General features: G+C 42.7%; 1 protein-coding gene across 4 annotated transcripts in view; it reads left to right on the top strand.

The window, feature by feature from the left end:
• Nucleotides 1–13,287, top strand: part of RALGAPB (Ral GTPase activating protein non-catalytic subunit beta) — a 131,637-nt gene extending 118,350 nt beyond the window's left edge. For all 4 annotated transcript variants that reach the window (XM_059707091.1, XM_059707092.1, XM_059707089.1 and 1 more), the window contains 4 exons: nucleotides 3,090–3,198; nucleotides 4,000–4,078; nucleotides 8,579–8,727; nucleotides 9,196–13,287. In XM_059707091.1, coding sequence (XP_059563074.1) covers nucleotides 3,090–3,198; nucleotides 4,000–4,078; nucleotides 8,579–8,727; nucleotides 9,196–9,389 — 531 coding nt within the window. In that variant the 3' untranslated portion in view covers nucleotides 9,390–13,287. The remainder of the gene's footprint in view (nucleotides 1–3,089; nucleotides 3,199–3,999; nucleotides 4,079–8,578; nucleotides 8,728–9,195) is intronic.
• The last annotated feature ends 1,453 nt before the right edge of the window (nucleotides 13,288–14,740 follow it).

Below are 14,740 nucleotides of genomic sequence, written 5' to 3'. Positions count from 1 at the left end.
TAACTGTCAGCAAGATGGCGGTTAATTTGCATATGTAGGCACAATGCAGGGAGGCGAAAGGGAAAGCAGGAAGAAGCCCCCTGCCACTGACAGTGATTGGAAACCCAGGGGGGAGCTAAGAGCTGGGGGGCAGGGCAAAGGTGGCCCTGGGGCCGCCTTTGCCCTGCCCCCCAGCCATGATCGGAGAATCAGGTGCCTTTTCCGCCCTGGCCAGTGATAGCAGGAAGTAGGGGTGGAGCCAGTGATGGGAGCTGGGCACGGTTGAAGCTGGCAGTCCCAGGAACTAGGGGCCCCTTGCCTGGGCCTAAAGCGAAGCCCACAATCTCGGGGCCGCTGCAGCTGCGGGTCCCCGCTGCCCGGGCCGGACTCCTAGGCCAGAGGCATCCTGCAGGGGCAGGGGCAGAGCCCACGCAATCGCGGCGCCCCCCGCTGCCACTGCAGGTCCCCGCTGCCCGGGCCCGACGCTTAGGCCAGAGGTGTCAGGCCTGGGCAAGGGGCCGATCCTGCGATTGGAGGGTGATGGGGGTCAACGCCTGAGGGCTCCCAGTATGTGAGAGGGGGCAGGCTGGGCTGAGGGACACTCCCCCGCCCCCCCCCACACACACACCCAGTGCACGAATTTCGTGCACCGGGCCCCTAGTTCTATATAATAAAAGCATAATATGCTAAGTGTCCGGTTGGCCGTTCAACCAATCAAAGCGTAATATGCTAACGATATGCTAAGGCCACTCAACCGCTCGCTATGATGTGCACTGACAACCAAGGGACAGACAGTCAACCAGTCTCTATGACGTGCACTGACCACCCCAGGGCAGGCTCTTTGACTGATAGGTTAGCTTGCTGCTGGGGTCCGGCCAATCGAGACTGAGCGAGATGGGCCAGACATTCCCTGGAGCCCTCTCGGGGTCCTTCCCTGGCTGGCCAACCTCTCGTGTCCCTCCCTAGACCCGATCGTGCACTGGTGGGGTCCCTCAGCCTGGCCTGAGCCCTCTCACAATCTGGGACCCCTCAGGGGATGTTGGAGAGCCAGTTTCGCCCAATCCCGCAGGCCAGGCCAAGGGATCCCACTGGTGCACACATGCACTGGGCCTCTAGTTCTTAACCTAAGTATATGGGAGGAGTTTTCACCTTTAAAATTGATTTAGGCAAAAAAGTTAAGTTGTATAGGACACTTTGAAGTAGACTGATTTTGAAAATCAGGAGTTGCTATATTTAAAAAGATTTTACAGAATACAGTTGGGAGATGAACAAGTCTATTGGATGGTAATGCAGGATTTTAGCCAGATCTAATAGTCAGTGATTGGCTGTTCTTATACTCATTTTCTGAATGCCAGCATAGTTAGTTATTCCTTAAAATCCAAAGAATGAAAACTCTTAGAGCACTTTTTATTTATTACATACTGAATTTTTAAATAATTAACAAACTAAAAAAAGAAAAATCATTATCTCAATAGATGCAGAAAAAAACAGTTGAGCAGGAAAAAAGTCAGTGTATTAGGCAAAATTCAAAGGTGACCCCCAATGATTCTTGCCCTTGTAGAATGTTATCCCCTGCCATGTGGGTGGAACTTGTGAATATGATGAGATAGACTGTGATTATATTACATTTTATGCAAAGGGGTTTTGTGGATGTGACTAAAGTTACTTTGAGGTAATCAAAAGGGGGATAATCCAGGTAGGCCTGACCTAATCACAGGAGCTTTTCAAGTCTAGGGCTGGAAGTCAGATGTAGGAAGTCAGAGATTCAAAGCTGATTAGGAGCCATGATGCTAAAAGAATAGTGTCTGAGAGTGCCTGGGTATCTGTCACTAATTTGGGGAAAATCTCTCGGTCATTCATTTTCTGTGAATGTCATGATAGAAATAAGAATTTGGGGGAATTGTTATGGTCTCTGGTCATCTGGTAAAAACATGTATATTTTTGTGTGTACAAGCGTTATTTTTATTATTTTATCTTCACCCATATATTTATTGATTTTTTTAGAGAGAGGAAGTAGGGGAGAGAGAGAAAGAAACATTGATCGCTTGCATCCTGTATACTGGGAATCGAACCTGCAACTTATATATGTGCCCTGACTGGGTACCGAATGTGCAGCCTTTTGGTGTATGGGATGACGCTCCAACCAACTGAGCCACCCAGCCAGGGCAAGCATCATTATTCTTAAAATTCAACTTCAGTTTGGGATTTTCCCTTCTTTCTGTACACATAGCTTTGTTGCAGGGGTGGGCAAACTTTTTGACTCGAGGGTCACAGTGGGTTCTTAAACTGGACTGGAGGGCCGGAACAAAAGCATGGATGGAGTGTTTGTGTGAACTAATACATGTTAACACTGCTGCTGGTTAAGGAGCGGAGGGGAGAGCAAGAGAACCCTCCGCTCTTTCGGCTCCGCGGGCCGGATAGAACAGCCGAACTGGCCGGATCCGGCCCGCGGGCCGTAGTTTGCCCACGGCTGGTTTAGGGCTTTAGCATAAACTCAGGTCTGATGCATGCCCTGAAAGTAGATGAGACTCAGAGTGCCATTTGCTAAAGGGGAGCCTCAAAGTTCTGTTAGCCTTTCAAAGGAACTTACAGCTGACTGGAAGGGCAGGGAAGCCAAAGAAAACTGTGCATGATTGTAAAGACCTAAGCAACATTTTTTTTCTTTCTGCTAACAAGACAAAGGAATTTTGGGGGGCTTCAATTGTAATTGGTATGAGAACGAGGAATAACTGGCTGGTGGGACATTTAAAAGATAAGGATTTCCAGGCAAATCAGTGATGTTACCATGATGAGAAAAGAATACTGCTTTCTGGCCATATAGATGAACTCAGATCATAAATTTTCAATTATTAATTGTCAGTTTAATATAGTTTTTTCTCCCTTGAGGATTTTTTGTTCTTTATTTATTTATTAAATTTATTGGGGTCCTTTGAGGATGTTAGGCCTTCATTCCTCTGTTCTAGGTTGAGACTTAATAAAGATAACTGATTTCCCAAGATCTGATACTTACGTCACTGGGCAGCTTGAGGACTGTATGATTATAGTTTAATTAAGCCAGTTCTTTTTTTTTTTTCTTTTTCTCCTCTCCTGCTTTTCTCTGCCTCATATAGCTCAGTCCCAGTTCCAGAATGAAGAAGCTGCCTCAGGGCCGCCCCGTGCCTCCCCTTGGACCTGAAACAAGAGTGTCTGTAGTCTGGGTGGAACGCTATGATGATATAGGTACTATATTATAAGGACGTTGTCTATAAATAAAATTAGAATGACCATGACTTTCTAAAGGTCTAAAGGGAATGGCAGCATAGGCGTGGTGTGGCGGCCAGAAGCTGGGACAGGAATTCAGCAGACCTGGGTCTGCATCCCAGCTGCACCACTCAGTTTCCTTAAGCTTTGGAGTATTTATCTGTTCAATGGAGACACTCGTGTTCCCTAGTTCATAGTTGTGAAGATTTGATGAGACTAGTGGATATGAAATCTTTAGTTTTGCTTGGTATGGTATGACAGTTAATGGTCTATTGCCACTTGGTCCCACTCACCCCAGGACTTTGGGGAAGGGGGAGCACTTCCCTCACCTTCTTACCTGGAACCCTGCTATCTAGATTTAGTGTAAAGATTAATTTATTCTTAGGAATTCTGCTATGGATAAGTTCTTCGTGACTTTTATATAAGCAACATAAGAATCTTAGAAATGCATATTTAGCTTAGAATCTCATCTGGCTCAGAGTTTGTGGGAAAGTGTGATAGTTGCTTTCCAGCCCCTCCACAACCCTTTCCAAACCCTCAAAGACTACAGATCACGTTCTCTAACAACTCTCTGCTTTAGATGAACTTAGCAAAAATATGTGTTGAGGGAGAACTCTTTATTTGTGAGGAATAGTTTATATTGTAAGATTATATTGTAGGATAGCATAGTCCAAATATTTGTTGCCTACTTGTATAGAGAGATTAGGAAATTAGATTTCCTATTATTTGTTTGGGAAATAGAAGGGAGATATTAATTGCAATGCTATTATTTTCTTCCAGAAAACTTTCCCCTCTCAGACCTGATGACAGAAATCAGTACTGGTGTGGAAACTACTGCAAATAGTAGCACTTCTCTGAGGTACACTCTTATTTGCTTGAAGTTTATCAGCATGTCTTTTAGAATATGTTGATTGCAGTTTAATCAGGAAAGATTTATGAAACAAATGGGATGAAGACAATCATAACCAAACAATGGGGGAGGGGGGGAGGACCAAAAGACCTTTGTAGATAAGTGCATAAGGTGATCAAATTAGCAGGACTTTTAAAAGGCATAATTAATTGCTGTTTTACATTTATCTGCAGCAAAAAACAAATGGAGATGTGAAGGCATCTAGTGTTAATGAAAACTGATAATAGGGTAGCAATCTATACTAATAAATGGGTAATATGCTAATTAGACTGGGTTGACCATCTTCCGGTCATCCTGACAAAGCCATGGTGGTAGGGGTCGAGGCAGAGGCAGTTAGGGGCAATCAGGCTGGCAGGCAGAGGGGTTAGGGGTGATTAGGCAGGCAGGCAGGCAGAGGAGTTAGGGGCGATCAGGCAGGCAGGCAGGTGAGTGGTTAGGAGCCAGCAGTCCCAGATTGCAAGAGAGATGTCTGACTGCCAGTTTAGGCCCAACATCCCCCAAGGGGTCCCGGATTGGAGAGGGTGCAGGCCAGACTGAGGACCGCCGCCTCCCCCCACCCCCCCCACCCCCGCATGAATTTTGTGCACCGGGCCTCTAGTATTAGATAAAATAATGGAGTTAAATTGGTCAAAACATTCTGGACAGATAGCAGTTAAAATATCCTCATCACATGAGCTATTTAGTGGAAAAATATTTTAAACTTTATTAAAAAATTGTTAAGATTTTTATTTTAGTGGCCCATGCACAAACAGGATAAGAAGAAAATAATATGATTGCCAGAATAGTCACAATGTATCTGTATAGGCTTTATAGTTTCAAGATTTTTTTGCTTAACTGTTTTTGGCTTAAACAAATAACTTTAAAATAATTCCAAGGGTACAGTTATCATCTTCATTTTGCAAATGGGATAAAATATTCCTCATCATCACATATTCAATTAATGAAGGATTTAAGAATCTAAATCCAAATGCTAACCTCATCTCTCACATCTCACAGAGCTACCCTTGATATCAGGCTAAACCTGATATTTTAACTTTGAGTAAGTTCCTTCAGTGTACATGATCTGGTTTGTATTGCGTGTAAGATTAATTTAGTCTAACATTGTTAGATTATTGTTGTAGAATGAAGTCAGTAAAGATAATTTATCATATTTTAAAATTTCTAGAAGAGGTCAAGTCATTAATAAAACTTTGTGTTTTTGGCCCTAGCTAGTGGAGGATTGGCCCGTGCACCAAAGGGTCATCATGTGTTTGATTCCTGGTCAAGGGCACGTACCTGTGTTTGCAGGTTCTATCCCTAGCCCCAGTTCAGGGATCTTGTGGGAGGCAACCAATTGATGTGTCTCTTTCACATCGTGTTTCTCTCTCTCTCTCTCTCTCTCTCTCTCTCTCTCTCTCTCTCTCTCCCCCCCCTTCCTCCTCCTCTTTCTCCCTCCCTCCCTCCCTTCCACTCTTTCTAAAAAAAAAAAAAATCAATGGGAAAAAATACCCTCTGATGAGGATTAACAACAAAAAAGGAAATTTTTTTTTTAATTTTTAAAGTTATTAAGCATATTCTAATGTCTAACATGGTACAGAGTAAATTGTCAGGAGCTGTTTTTTTTATGCCAAGGTATTTTAAAGCAATTTACTAGGTGTATCGGTTAATAATGCGGATTTTTTTCAATAGATGGAGTTACACATATGTTGATATATGCGATTTGATATGTATGCTATTTTGTTGTATTGACAACAAGCTTCAAAACTTCATATGTCAAATTTGCTGAAGGTGTTAACATCATAGATATTTTTACACTTAAATATGTCGAATTTCGTGCCAAAAAAAGATTTGCAGGAAGTTTTCATTCATTATTTTGAAAAAAAGTGCTGCTGAATACTTCGGGAAGCTTATGGTGAACATGCTCCATCTCAAGATACTTGCGAACGTTGGTTTAAAAGTGATGGTTTCAATGTGAAAGACAAAGAACGTCCAGGTCAACTGAAAAAGTTTGAAGACCAACAATTACAAGCATTATTAGATGAAGATGCATGTCAAACTCAAAAACAACTTGCAGAACGATTAAACGTTGCTCAGCAAACAATTTCAGATCGTTTACAAGCAATGGGAAAGATTTTAAAGGAAGGAAAATGGGTGCCATATCAACTGAACGAAAGACAAATGGAAAACCGAAAAGTCATCAGTAAAATGTTGCTTCAACAGCATGAAAGAAAATCTTTTTTGCATCACATTGTTACTGGCGATGAAAAATGGATTTATTTTGAGAATCCCAAATGCACAAAATCATGGGTTGGTCCAGGTCAACCGTCAACATTGACTGCAAGGCCAAATCACTTCAGAAAGAAGACAATGCTCTGCGTTTGGTGGGATCAGGAAGGTGTGGTGTATTATGAACTTCTAAAACCAGGTGAAACCATTAATACTGATCACTACTGACAACAAATAATCAGTTTGAACCACGCTTTGATTTTGAAACGCCTGGAATGTGCCAGAGGACACTGCAAAGTAATTTTGCTTCATGATGACGCACCATCACACACTTCAAAACCAGTTAAAGATACATTAAAACAGCGGTTCTCAACCTATGAGTCGCGGCCCCTTTGGGGGTCGAACGACCCTTTCACAGGGGTCACCTGAGACCATCGGAAAACACATACTAAATACATAATTACATATTGTTTTTGTGATTAATCACTATGCTTTAATTATGTTCAATTTGTAACAATGAAAATACATCCTGCGTATCAGATATTTACATTACGATTCATAACAGTAGCAAAATTACAGTTATGAAGTAGCAACAAAAATAATTTTATGGTTGAGGGTCACCACAATAGGAAGAACTGTATTAAAGGGTCGCAGCATTAGGAAGGTTGAGAACCACTGCATTAAAAGATCTTGCCTGGGAAGTATTAACCCACCCGCCGTATTTACCAGACCTTGCTCTTTCGGATTACCATTTGTTCCGATCGATGGCACATGCACTTTCTGAGCAGCACTTCAAAACATACAAAGAAGTGGAAAATTGGGTCTCTGAATGGTTTGCCTCAAAACAAGAAAAGTTCTATTGGGACAGTACCCACAAATTACCTGAAAGATGGGGGAAATGTGTAGCTCGTGATGGATATTACTTTAAATAAAGCACTTTTGGTGTTTTTCTTGAAATTATCCTGTTTTCTTTGTTTACAAAATCTGCATTATTAACCGATACGCCTAGTAGAGATATTCTGATGTTCTAAGTATTTGAGTATACATCTCTAAAAATTTAGAACATTTTTTTAAGTAGATAAAGATAACATCATGATAATAAAGTTAATAAAAATTGCTTAATTTCATCTAGTGACCAGTATACATTAAAATTTCTCTATTTTCCCTAAAACATCCTTTATAGCTCATTTGTTCAAACCAGAATCTATTCCCAGACCTTGCATCTAGTATTAATTCCTTCAGTCTCTTTTACTTCAGAACAGTCCTGTTTTTATTTTTCCTGAAGAGACTAAAATAGTCTTCATGAGATGGATTTTCTAGAACTTCTTTGAAAGGAAACATTTGTCTCATACTCATTTTTGTTAGTGTTTTAATATTTTTATGTCAAAAGTTCTAAAATATTAGACAGTTTGTATTTAATTAGTACATTAGCAAAGTTTAGGATTTGTCTTGAGGCTAGAATTAGTATAGGATTGATTTTTAGTTAATGTCTTGAAAAGGCGACTCACTGTTGCTTTGGCCAACATCACTTTACCTATATAGAAGGAAAGCTCATTGTGTTGCAAAACAATTAGAAGCAAACAAACAAAACACCAACGCTGACATGTAACATCACAGAATCTCACAGGCATCTCTAGATGCACTGGCATATACCTGACTTGTGATGTGTCACTCGGTCTCCCAAAGGTATGATTGCTTTCTTAGCACCTGTTCCTTGTTCAGAGGCTTTAATGGCTTTGGCTCAGCCAAGATGTCGCCATTTATCACCTCTGCCCAGGAGTCCCTCCTAACCTCCTCCCCCATCCTCTGAAAAAAAATTTTATCAGGGGTTCCCATGAGTCCCATTTTTGCTCTGAGGTGCCAGTGTTGACTGTAGTGGGGTTCCCTGCACTTGTCTCAGCTCACTTTTGTTCCTTACAATGAAGAGGAACTGAGTGCAAGTCCCCATAGCTGGTTGCTAGATTCATAGCTCCCCCAATAGATTTCTCTGGCCTTTTCTTCCACTCCATGTCCCCAGTGGTTTTCTAAGCACATTTTTAGTGCCTTTTTTGTCAGTTCAAAACACCCAGCCCCAGTGATGGGTATTTAGGGTCAGGTGTTGGGGTGTTTCATCAGGGGCCTCCAGGAAGAGGCCTCAGCAGACTGACCCCTTGGCTCTTATCAAACTCTTCCTGAAAACAAGTCACTGGGTAGTCTTATATTACACATTACTACTTGGGGTAAAAAGTGTTTTCCTTTTTTAAGATCTACCACTCTTGAGAAGGAAGTTCCTGTCATCTTCATTCACCCTTTAAACACTGGATTATTCCGGATAAAAATTCAAGGAGCCACTGGAAAATTTAACATGGTCATCCCTCTTGTGGATGGGATGATCGTCAGCAGGCGAGCACTCGGTAAGGTCTTCACATGTGGTTGAAGGGTTGTCGTGTCTTTTTTTAAAATATATTTTTATGAGCCAAAATGAAGTAGAAATAAGGAAATATGTTACTAAATAGGGCCCACATGTAGAAAAATTCTGTGGTCTTGTTCAAAAGGAAGCAAACTTTGAAGTGTGCTTAATCTAGTAAGTATGAGTAAAACTATAATTCACAAAAGTCCAGTATTAGAAAATGAAGATAGCTATTTGTAATCCAGGGCAGGAACTGGGTCATCAGACCAGATTTTTATTTTGTTTTTCCTTGTCTTTGTATGTTTCTTTTGATAGTTTTATCTTCATCGAGCTCTGTCCGTCTCTCTGGGGATGGGAAGAGCTTCGCAAATGGGCTGATAGTTTGAGTTTGTGGAGAATAGTTCACTTCAGTACTGAGAGTTCACCTAGCTGACTGATGATTCACATTGTTTTAAAACCTTCTGTTTTCAAGGTTTCCTGGTGAGACAGACTGTAATTAATATTTGTAGAAGAAAGAGGCTGGAGAGTGACTCCTACAGTCCACCACATGTCCGCCGGAAACAGAAAATCACTGACATTGTCAACAAGTACCGGAACAAGCAGTTGGAGCCAGAGTTTTATACTTCACTTTTCCAGGAGGTTGGACTCAAGAACTGTAGTTCTTAGACTCTTGAACTGTCTAGAACTCTTCAACTCCAGTTTGGGGCTATAATATCAAAGTAAAACAATTTGATAGGTGATCACTGTAAAGATAAAAACAAATCACTCCCCAAGAGCTTACTGTTTAATCACCAGTATAGAAGAAACACATTTAAACCCTTCTGATAGAAGACTTCAGCTTTCTAGTGAAATGGGCTCCAGACACAATCATATTCCTTCTGGTAATGATGATATACATTTTAGCCATAAACTTTCTTTTAAAAGTGACAATTTTAGTTAAATCTGAGCCTTTTGAGGAGAAAGGCTTTTATGCATCTCAGTTAAACACTTGCATTGGTAGTATCAAATTTGCAAATTAGAAGTTGAAGATAATTTTATACCTCACTTTTTAGGAGGTTGTGTTCAAAATTAAAATCTGTCTCAGAATCTTCAGGACCTTTGAAGACTCAAGTTGATAGCATGGAGGAAAAGGAAAGAAATCTCAACTTTCTGCTCACTCATTAGGTCCATTTGTCATCTGTCTGTCATCCAGCTGTCCAGCTGACAAAAAGGACTTGTTTTTGGCTCAGATATGAAGTCTGGCATTAAAATCTTTCATATTTTCTCTCCACATTTCAAAAAGTTGTTATGTTCATTACTGCACAGACCTGTCTGAAAGCCTCATTTCTGGGCAGCCCAGGAGCAGATCTAATATGGAGGCATGGCCCTGTCCTTTAATAGGGGGACAGAAGGAGATTGTGGGGTTAGAAGTTGTAAGACAGCAGTGATGCCTCCACTCTCTCCAGTATTGTCTAGCTTGGTGACACAATGACAGGGTAAAGATTTGTAATTCCTTGGTAATTTCTTGGTTAAATAGTAAGAAATATAAATTCACAACAAGGGTTAAAAATTATTTGGTTTCATTCATTGTCTCTTATTTCAGGACCAAGCAGGAGACTGCAGTAGTTTATGAAGGATTCTAATTTGGGGTTCAGGAAATAGCCTCTCACCGCTACTAATTCAGATCTCTCCCAGAGAGCTACTGGATTTCATCACTGTTGACAAACATTAGTGACCACCTCCTTGGGTGGCTGCTGTGAAAAATGGCTATTGTTGTCATATTTTCTGGACTTTGCCAGCTGAAGGCACAACAAATCCCAGCCCGGGTTTTGGAAATACTTGTTACCTCGCTGCTACTTTTCTGCCAGGGATAAATGTTTTGAGGTGGCCAGACCCAGAACATCGTTACAAGGATTCCTGTTACAGCTCTAGAGTAGACACTGCTTATTTCTCCTATTCTTATGCACTTTCCTCTTTATTAAGATCATTTTATGTTAAGAAAATAAGTGACATTTAAAGTCCAAAAAGGAGTGATCACAGTAGTATAAGGGGTGATTTCTCACCTGAAGTCTGATATCAATAGATTCTGTAGGTTAGGGATGCAATGGTCTGTTTGGATTGATGTTTTGATAATGAGGGGGCAGAGGATAGTGTGTAGGGCCTAATTCCCTGTGCAGATACTTCTGTTTCAGAAGTACGTATTTTGTCATGTATGAGCAAGAAATGTGGGCGGCTCCTGGTTTTAAGTTTGCTATACTTTTTTCTTCATGTTTGTTTTAAGCTCAGGTAAAACCTATGACTCCATTTTCCATTCAGGGTATGATGTTATTCAGTAATTGATTTTCTTTGTAATCTGGGCAATAAATTGGTGTTTCCAGGTGGTAGCATGGAGGAGGGGTATGTATGATAAAGTTTAGGAAGTTCTACTCTAAAAATGTTTTAGAAGCTCAGCAGATATAAGGCGAGATTTAACAGTTTTCATGGAAGTTCCAGATTGACCGTTCAAGGGGAAAATGGGCCCTTGTTCTAGTGGTTGTGAACAAAGAAGGCTATAAATTGATGTGCAACTTATAACATTCCAGAGGTTAAAAATAGCTGATGTAGGTGTACTTCCTCAGTGAGATTTTTCAGATAAACCTTTTACCTTTGGCTTAGTTTTACTACTGTCAGCAAAATGTACTGTGGTGTGCATGTTGCAGGTAGGCTTCCTGATCCTGTAGTTTGCTACAATTTCTGGCAACTCCTTGTAATTCGAATGGCTTTGGTAAGTGGACATCTGTGTTCAATGGAATTTGTGACCTGAAAGATCTAATGGTCTCCCAGGGAAGGCGGGGTGGATTCAGGACTATGAAGTCCAGTATGTAAGGCACAAACAGTACGAGGTACGCGACCTCGTCAGGTGCTGGTCCCTTCTGTTCAAAATAACATCTACTTTAAAAGGAGGTGTGGTAAGAGCCTTGCACCTTTCACTAGAATTACGGGTTTGAGTTCATGGTCACTAAGGTCACCTACCTACCTTTGTTAAAGTCACTTTGAGTAGAATAATGGCAGAGGAGCATATTTAGTCCCTAGTAACAGTTTTTAGAAGTCTACTTTATAAGCTTGCTAGCGTGCACTCATAACCTTTGGAGGGAAGCCGGGACCACTTGGGCCTGTGGCTTAGTTTAGTTGCTGTATGTGACGGGTGCACCGGGAGGTGGATGAGCGTGGCATTCATGACAAGAAAAGCATTACCCCAGGGACAGAGTCAGGTAGTTCCTCATCCTTCTAGCTTGCGCTTGGTGATGGAGGCTTTCCTCTTCCTCTCTCTGGAAGCACTGAGGACAGTAACAGGGCTTTTGCCTTTTTAACCCTTTCCTTGTTCAGCCAACTTTCCCTTTTGTTCAGTGCTTCCCCCTAAGTTCCCCCTTCTCCTGCCCATTGGCTGTTTGACAGGAGTAGTTACATTGTGGGTTGACACTACTCAGACACACACTCACACTCACACACGCGCACACACACGCGTGCACACACACGCATCCATGCTGCTCACCATTTCCAGGTCCTCTACTTCAGGGCAACCCATTCTCCTCTGGCCTCATAAATACAAAAACCTACAGCTTTGGCCAGAAATGTCGCGAGGTCTTCACAAACGGTTACTTCTACGTGCACGGAGGAACTCTGTCAGGTTCTGCAGACTGCTATTTAAAAAGGCAGAGTCTTAAAGAGTATTTATTTTTACTGGAAGGTGAACTTTACCCAAAGTGGGAGTCGGCATTTCTCAGAGGCTTGGTTTGTAAAAAGTAGCTGGTAAAAAGTGTAATAGAGATAATTTGACACTCCTGCTGGCAGTAGTTCTCCATTCAGCATTTAAAAACCCATTCAGGTTATATCTTCCTTAAAAAATGGTTCATATGTTTACATGAAATGATAAGTTGCATTAGATGGTCTGTTTTAAGGATTTCCATGACAGCCTCTTTTCCTGAGACAGAGAGATTGGAGGTAGTCCACCCGCTCAATGTGGAAGCAAACGGGGGTTCTTTTCTTGGTAGCTAAAGAAGCCATGTACTTACTGTATAGTGTTTTTCTCAAGAGTATCAACTCATGTTCTTCAGATGCTTTTCTTTTTTTATAATGGTGAGGGAAGAGGTATAATTTGGGATTCCACAGTGCCTTGCATATAGTAGGCGCCCAATAAATATTTGTTGAAGCAAACCAAGTTTCCCAAGTCCTTGTCTCTTGCAGTGACCAAGAACATCTTTCTCCTCCGAAGGGCTTGGCAGTTGTGGCTAAAAGATAAGCAGTATCATTATTTGCTTGAAACCATATATACAATTTGTATGAATTTCAATATGTTGCCAAGACATAACCTTTTTCTTATTGTATTTTCTGTAAATATTTCTGGCTCTGAACTGTAAAGTAAAGGCGAAATGTAAATATGAAGGCGCCGTGTCCCTCGCCTCCTGTGTTTTCTCTTCGTTGGTTAGGGAGGAAGGCCCAGAGGCTTGTTTGTATTTATGCCGATCCTTTGTCCCGAAGAAACCCATGGAATATTGAATGTAATACATTTAGTCAATTAAATTTTAAGGAGATTCTTATCTACTAATGTCGTGTGTGCTTTTGGTCCTAGGCCGGGGTTTGACTCCTGTGTGGGTGTTCTAACTTACTCTTTCCAATGTTAGATCTGGGAGGTTTCCTCCTGGTTTGGGGGAGTCTCATCAAGTACTCAGACTTGGTCAAAGTATTTGGCTTTGCGCTGGAAGGAGCTTGTGTAATGAAGTCCCTGCCAGCAGAGGCCACATCCCAGGAGCAGCAGTCCCGAGACACACGGAACGCACTGTGCTCTCTGCCCACAGAGGACTGAGCTCTGCCAAGCTGGCCAGTCAGGAAAGTGGGGGAGGTTTGGCTGCAGAGGGTTCCATGGGGCCAGATTAGCATCTTAATGCCTAGATGACACATGGGTGGTCATACTGCCTGAAGTGGAGATGGGTGCCTTTGCCTAGAGCCGCCCCCTCCAGCCTGGCACTGATTCCATGTGAAGTTAGTGTGCGGTCCCTGGACTGTGCCAGGGAGCCACCTTCCTGCAGTTGTGTCCACACCTGCCCACCCCAGGACCTCCAGCCAGCCCTGGGGGCCTAGGAGGCTTCTCTCTGGGCTGGCTGCACAGTGGCCCTGTTTTGGGATCTGACAAGAAAATGTGTGTGTGAGCCTTTTTCACCTGGCTGTCCTGCTCTCTCTGACCCCAGGCCCTTCAGGACCCGGTGCCAAGAAATCACTCCCAACCCAGCCCACCTAGTTTCTGGTCTTGAACTCTGGGTCTTGAGTGGCACAGCCCATCAAGGCACTGCTTCTTGGATACACATTCTAATACCATCTGCCCAGACTTCCTCTGAGAACTCTGGTTGTCCCACATCTGGGCTAAGGCTCCCTTTACACACACTGGCCCTCCAAGCCCCAGCTCTCCCCACACTTTCCTCCTCTCTAGCTATCTATTTAATTAAGTAATCCTCACCTGAGGACATGTTTAGAGGAAGGGGGGGGGGAGAGAGAGAGAGAGAGAGAGAGAGTGAGAGAGAAACATCGATGTGAGAGAGAAACGTCCATGAGTGGTACATGCCCTAACCAAGGATGGAACCGACAGCCCAGGTATGTGCCCTGACAGGGAATCGAACTGGCAACCTTTTGGTGCACAGGACAATGCTCAACCAACCGAGCCACTCTGGCCGGGCTCCCCTCCCTTATTTGTCTTGTGGCTGGCCCTCTTGCCCTTCTCCCCAGGCTGGTGGCTTCCTAGAAGGGGGTCCTTTCAACCCATGACTCCTTCTACGTCTACCACCCACTTTGTGCAGCTGCTCCCCCAGCCTGGAACTGGGTCTGCCCAGCTTTCCAACCTGTGCTCCGTGAAATGCTGTGGTCTCGAAATCAAGTCTGCAACAGAATGGTTGCCCATTAATGTGTTGAGTCCTGAGCCTCAGCCTCTGGAGGTTCTGACTTCGTAGAACAGGGTGAACATGGGAATCAGCATGTTTCCCAAGTATCCTGCATCCCCCAACCCACCT

Source organism: Myotis daubentonii, chromosome 8 (assembly GCF_963259705.1).
Source record: "Myotis daubentonii chromosome 8, mMyoDau2.1, whole genome shotgun sequence".
Classification (NCBI taxonomy): domain Eukaryota; kingdom Metazoa; phylum Chordata; class Mammalia; order Chiroptera; family Vespertilionidae; genus Myotis; species Myotis daubentonii.
The sequence above is the reverse complement of the archived record's forward strand: the minus strand, read 5'-3'. Positions and strand labels throughout refer to the sequence as shown.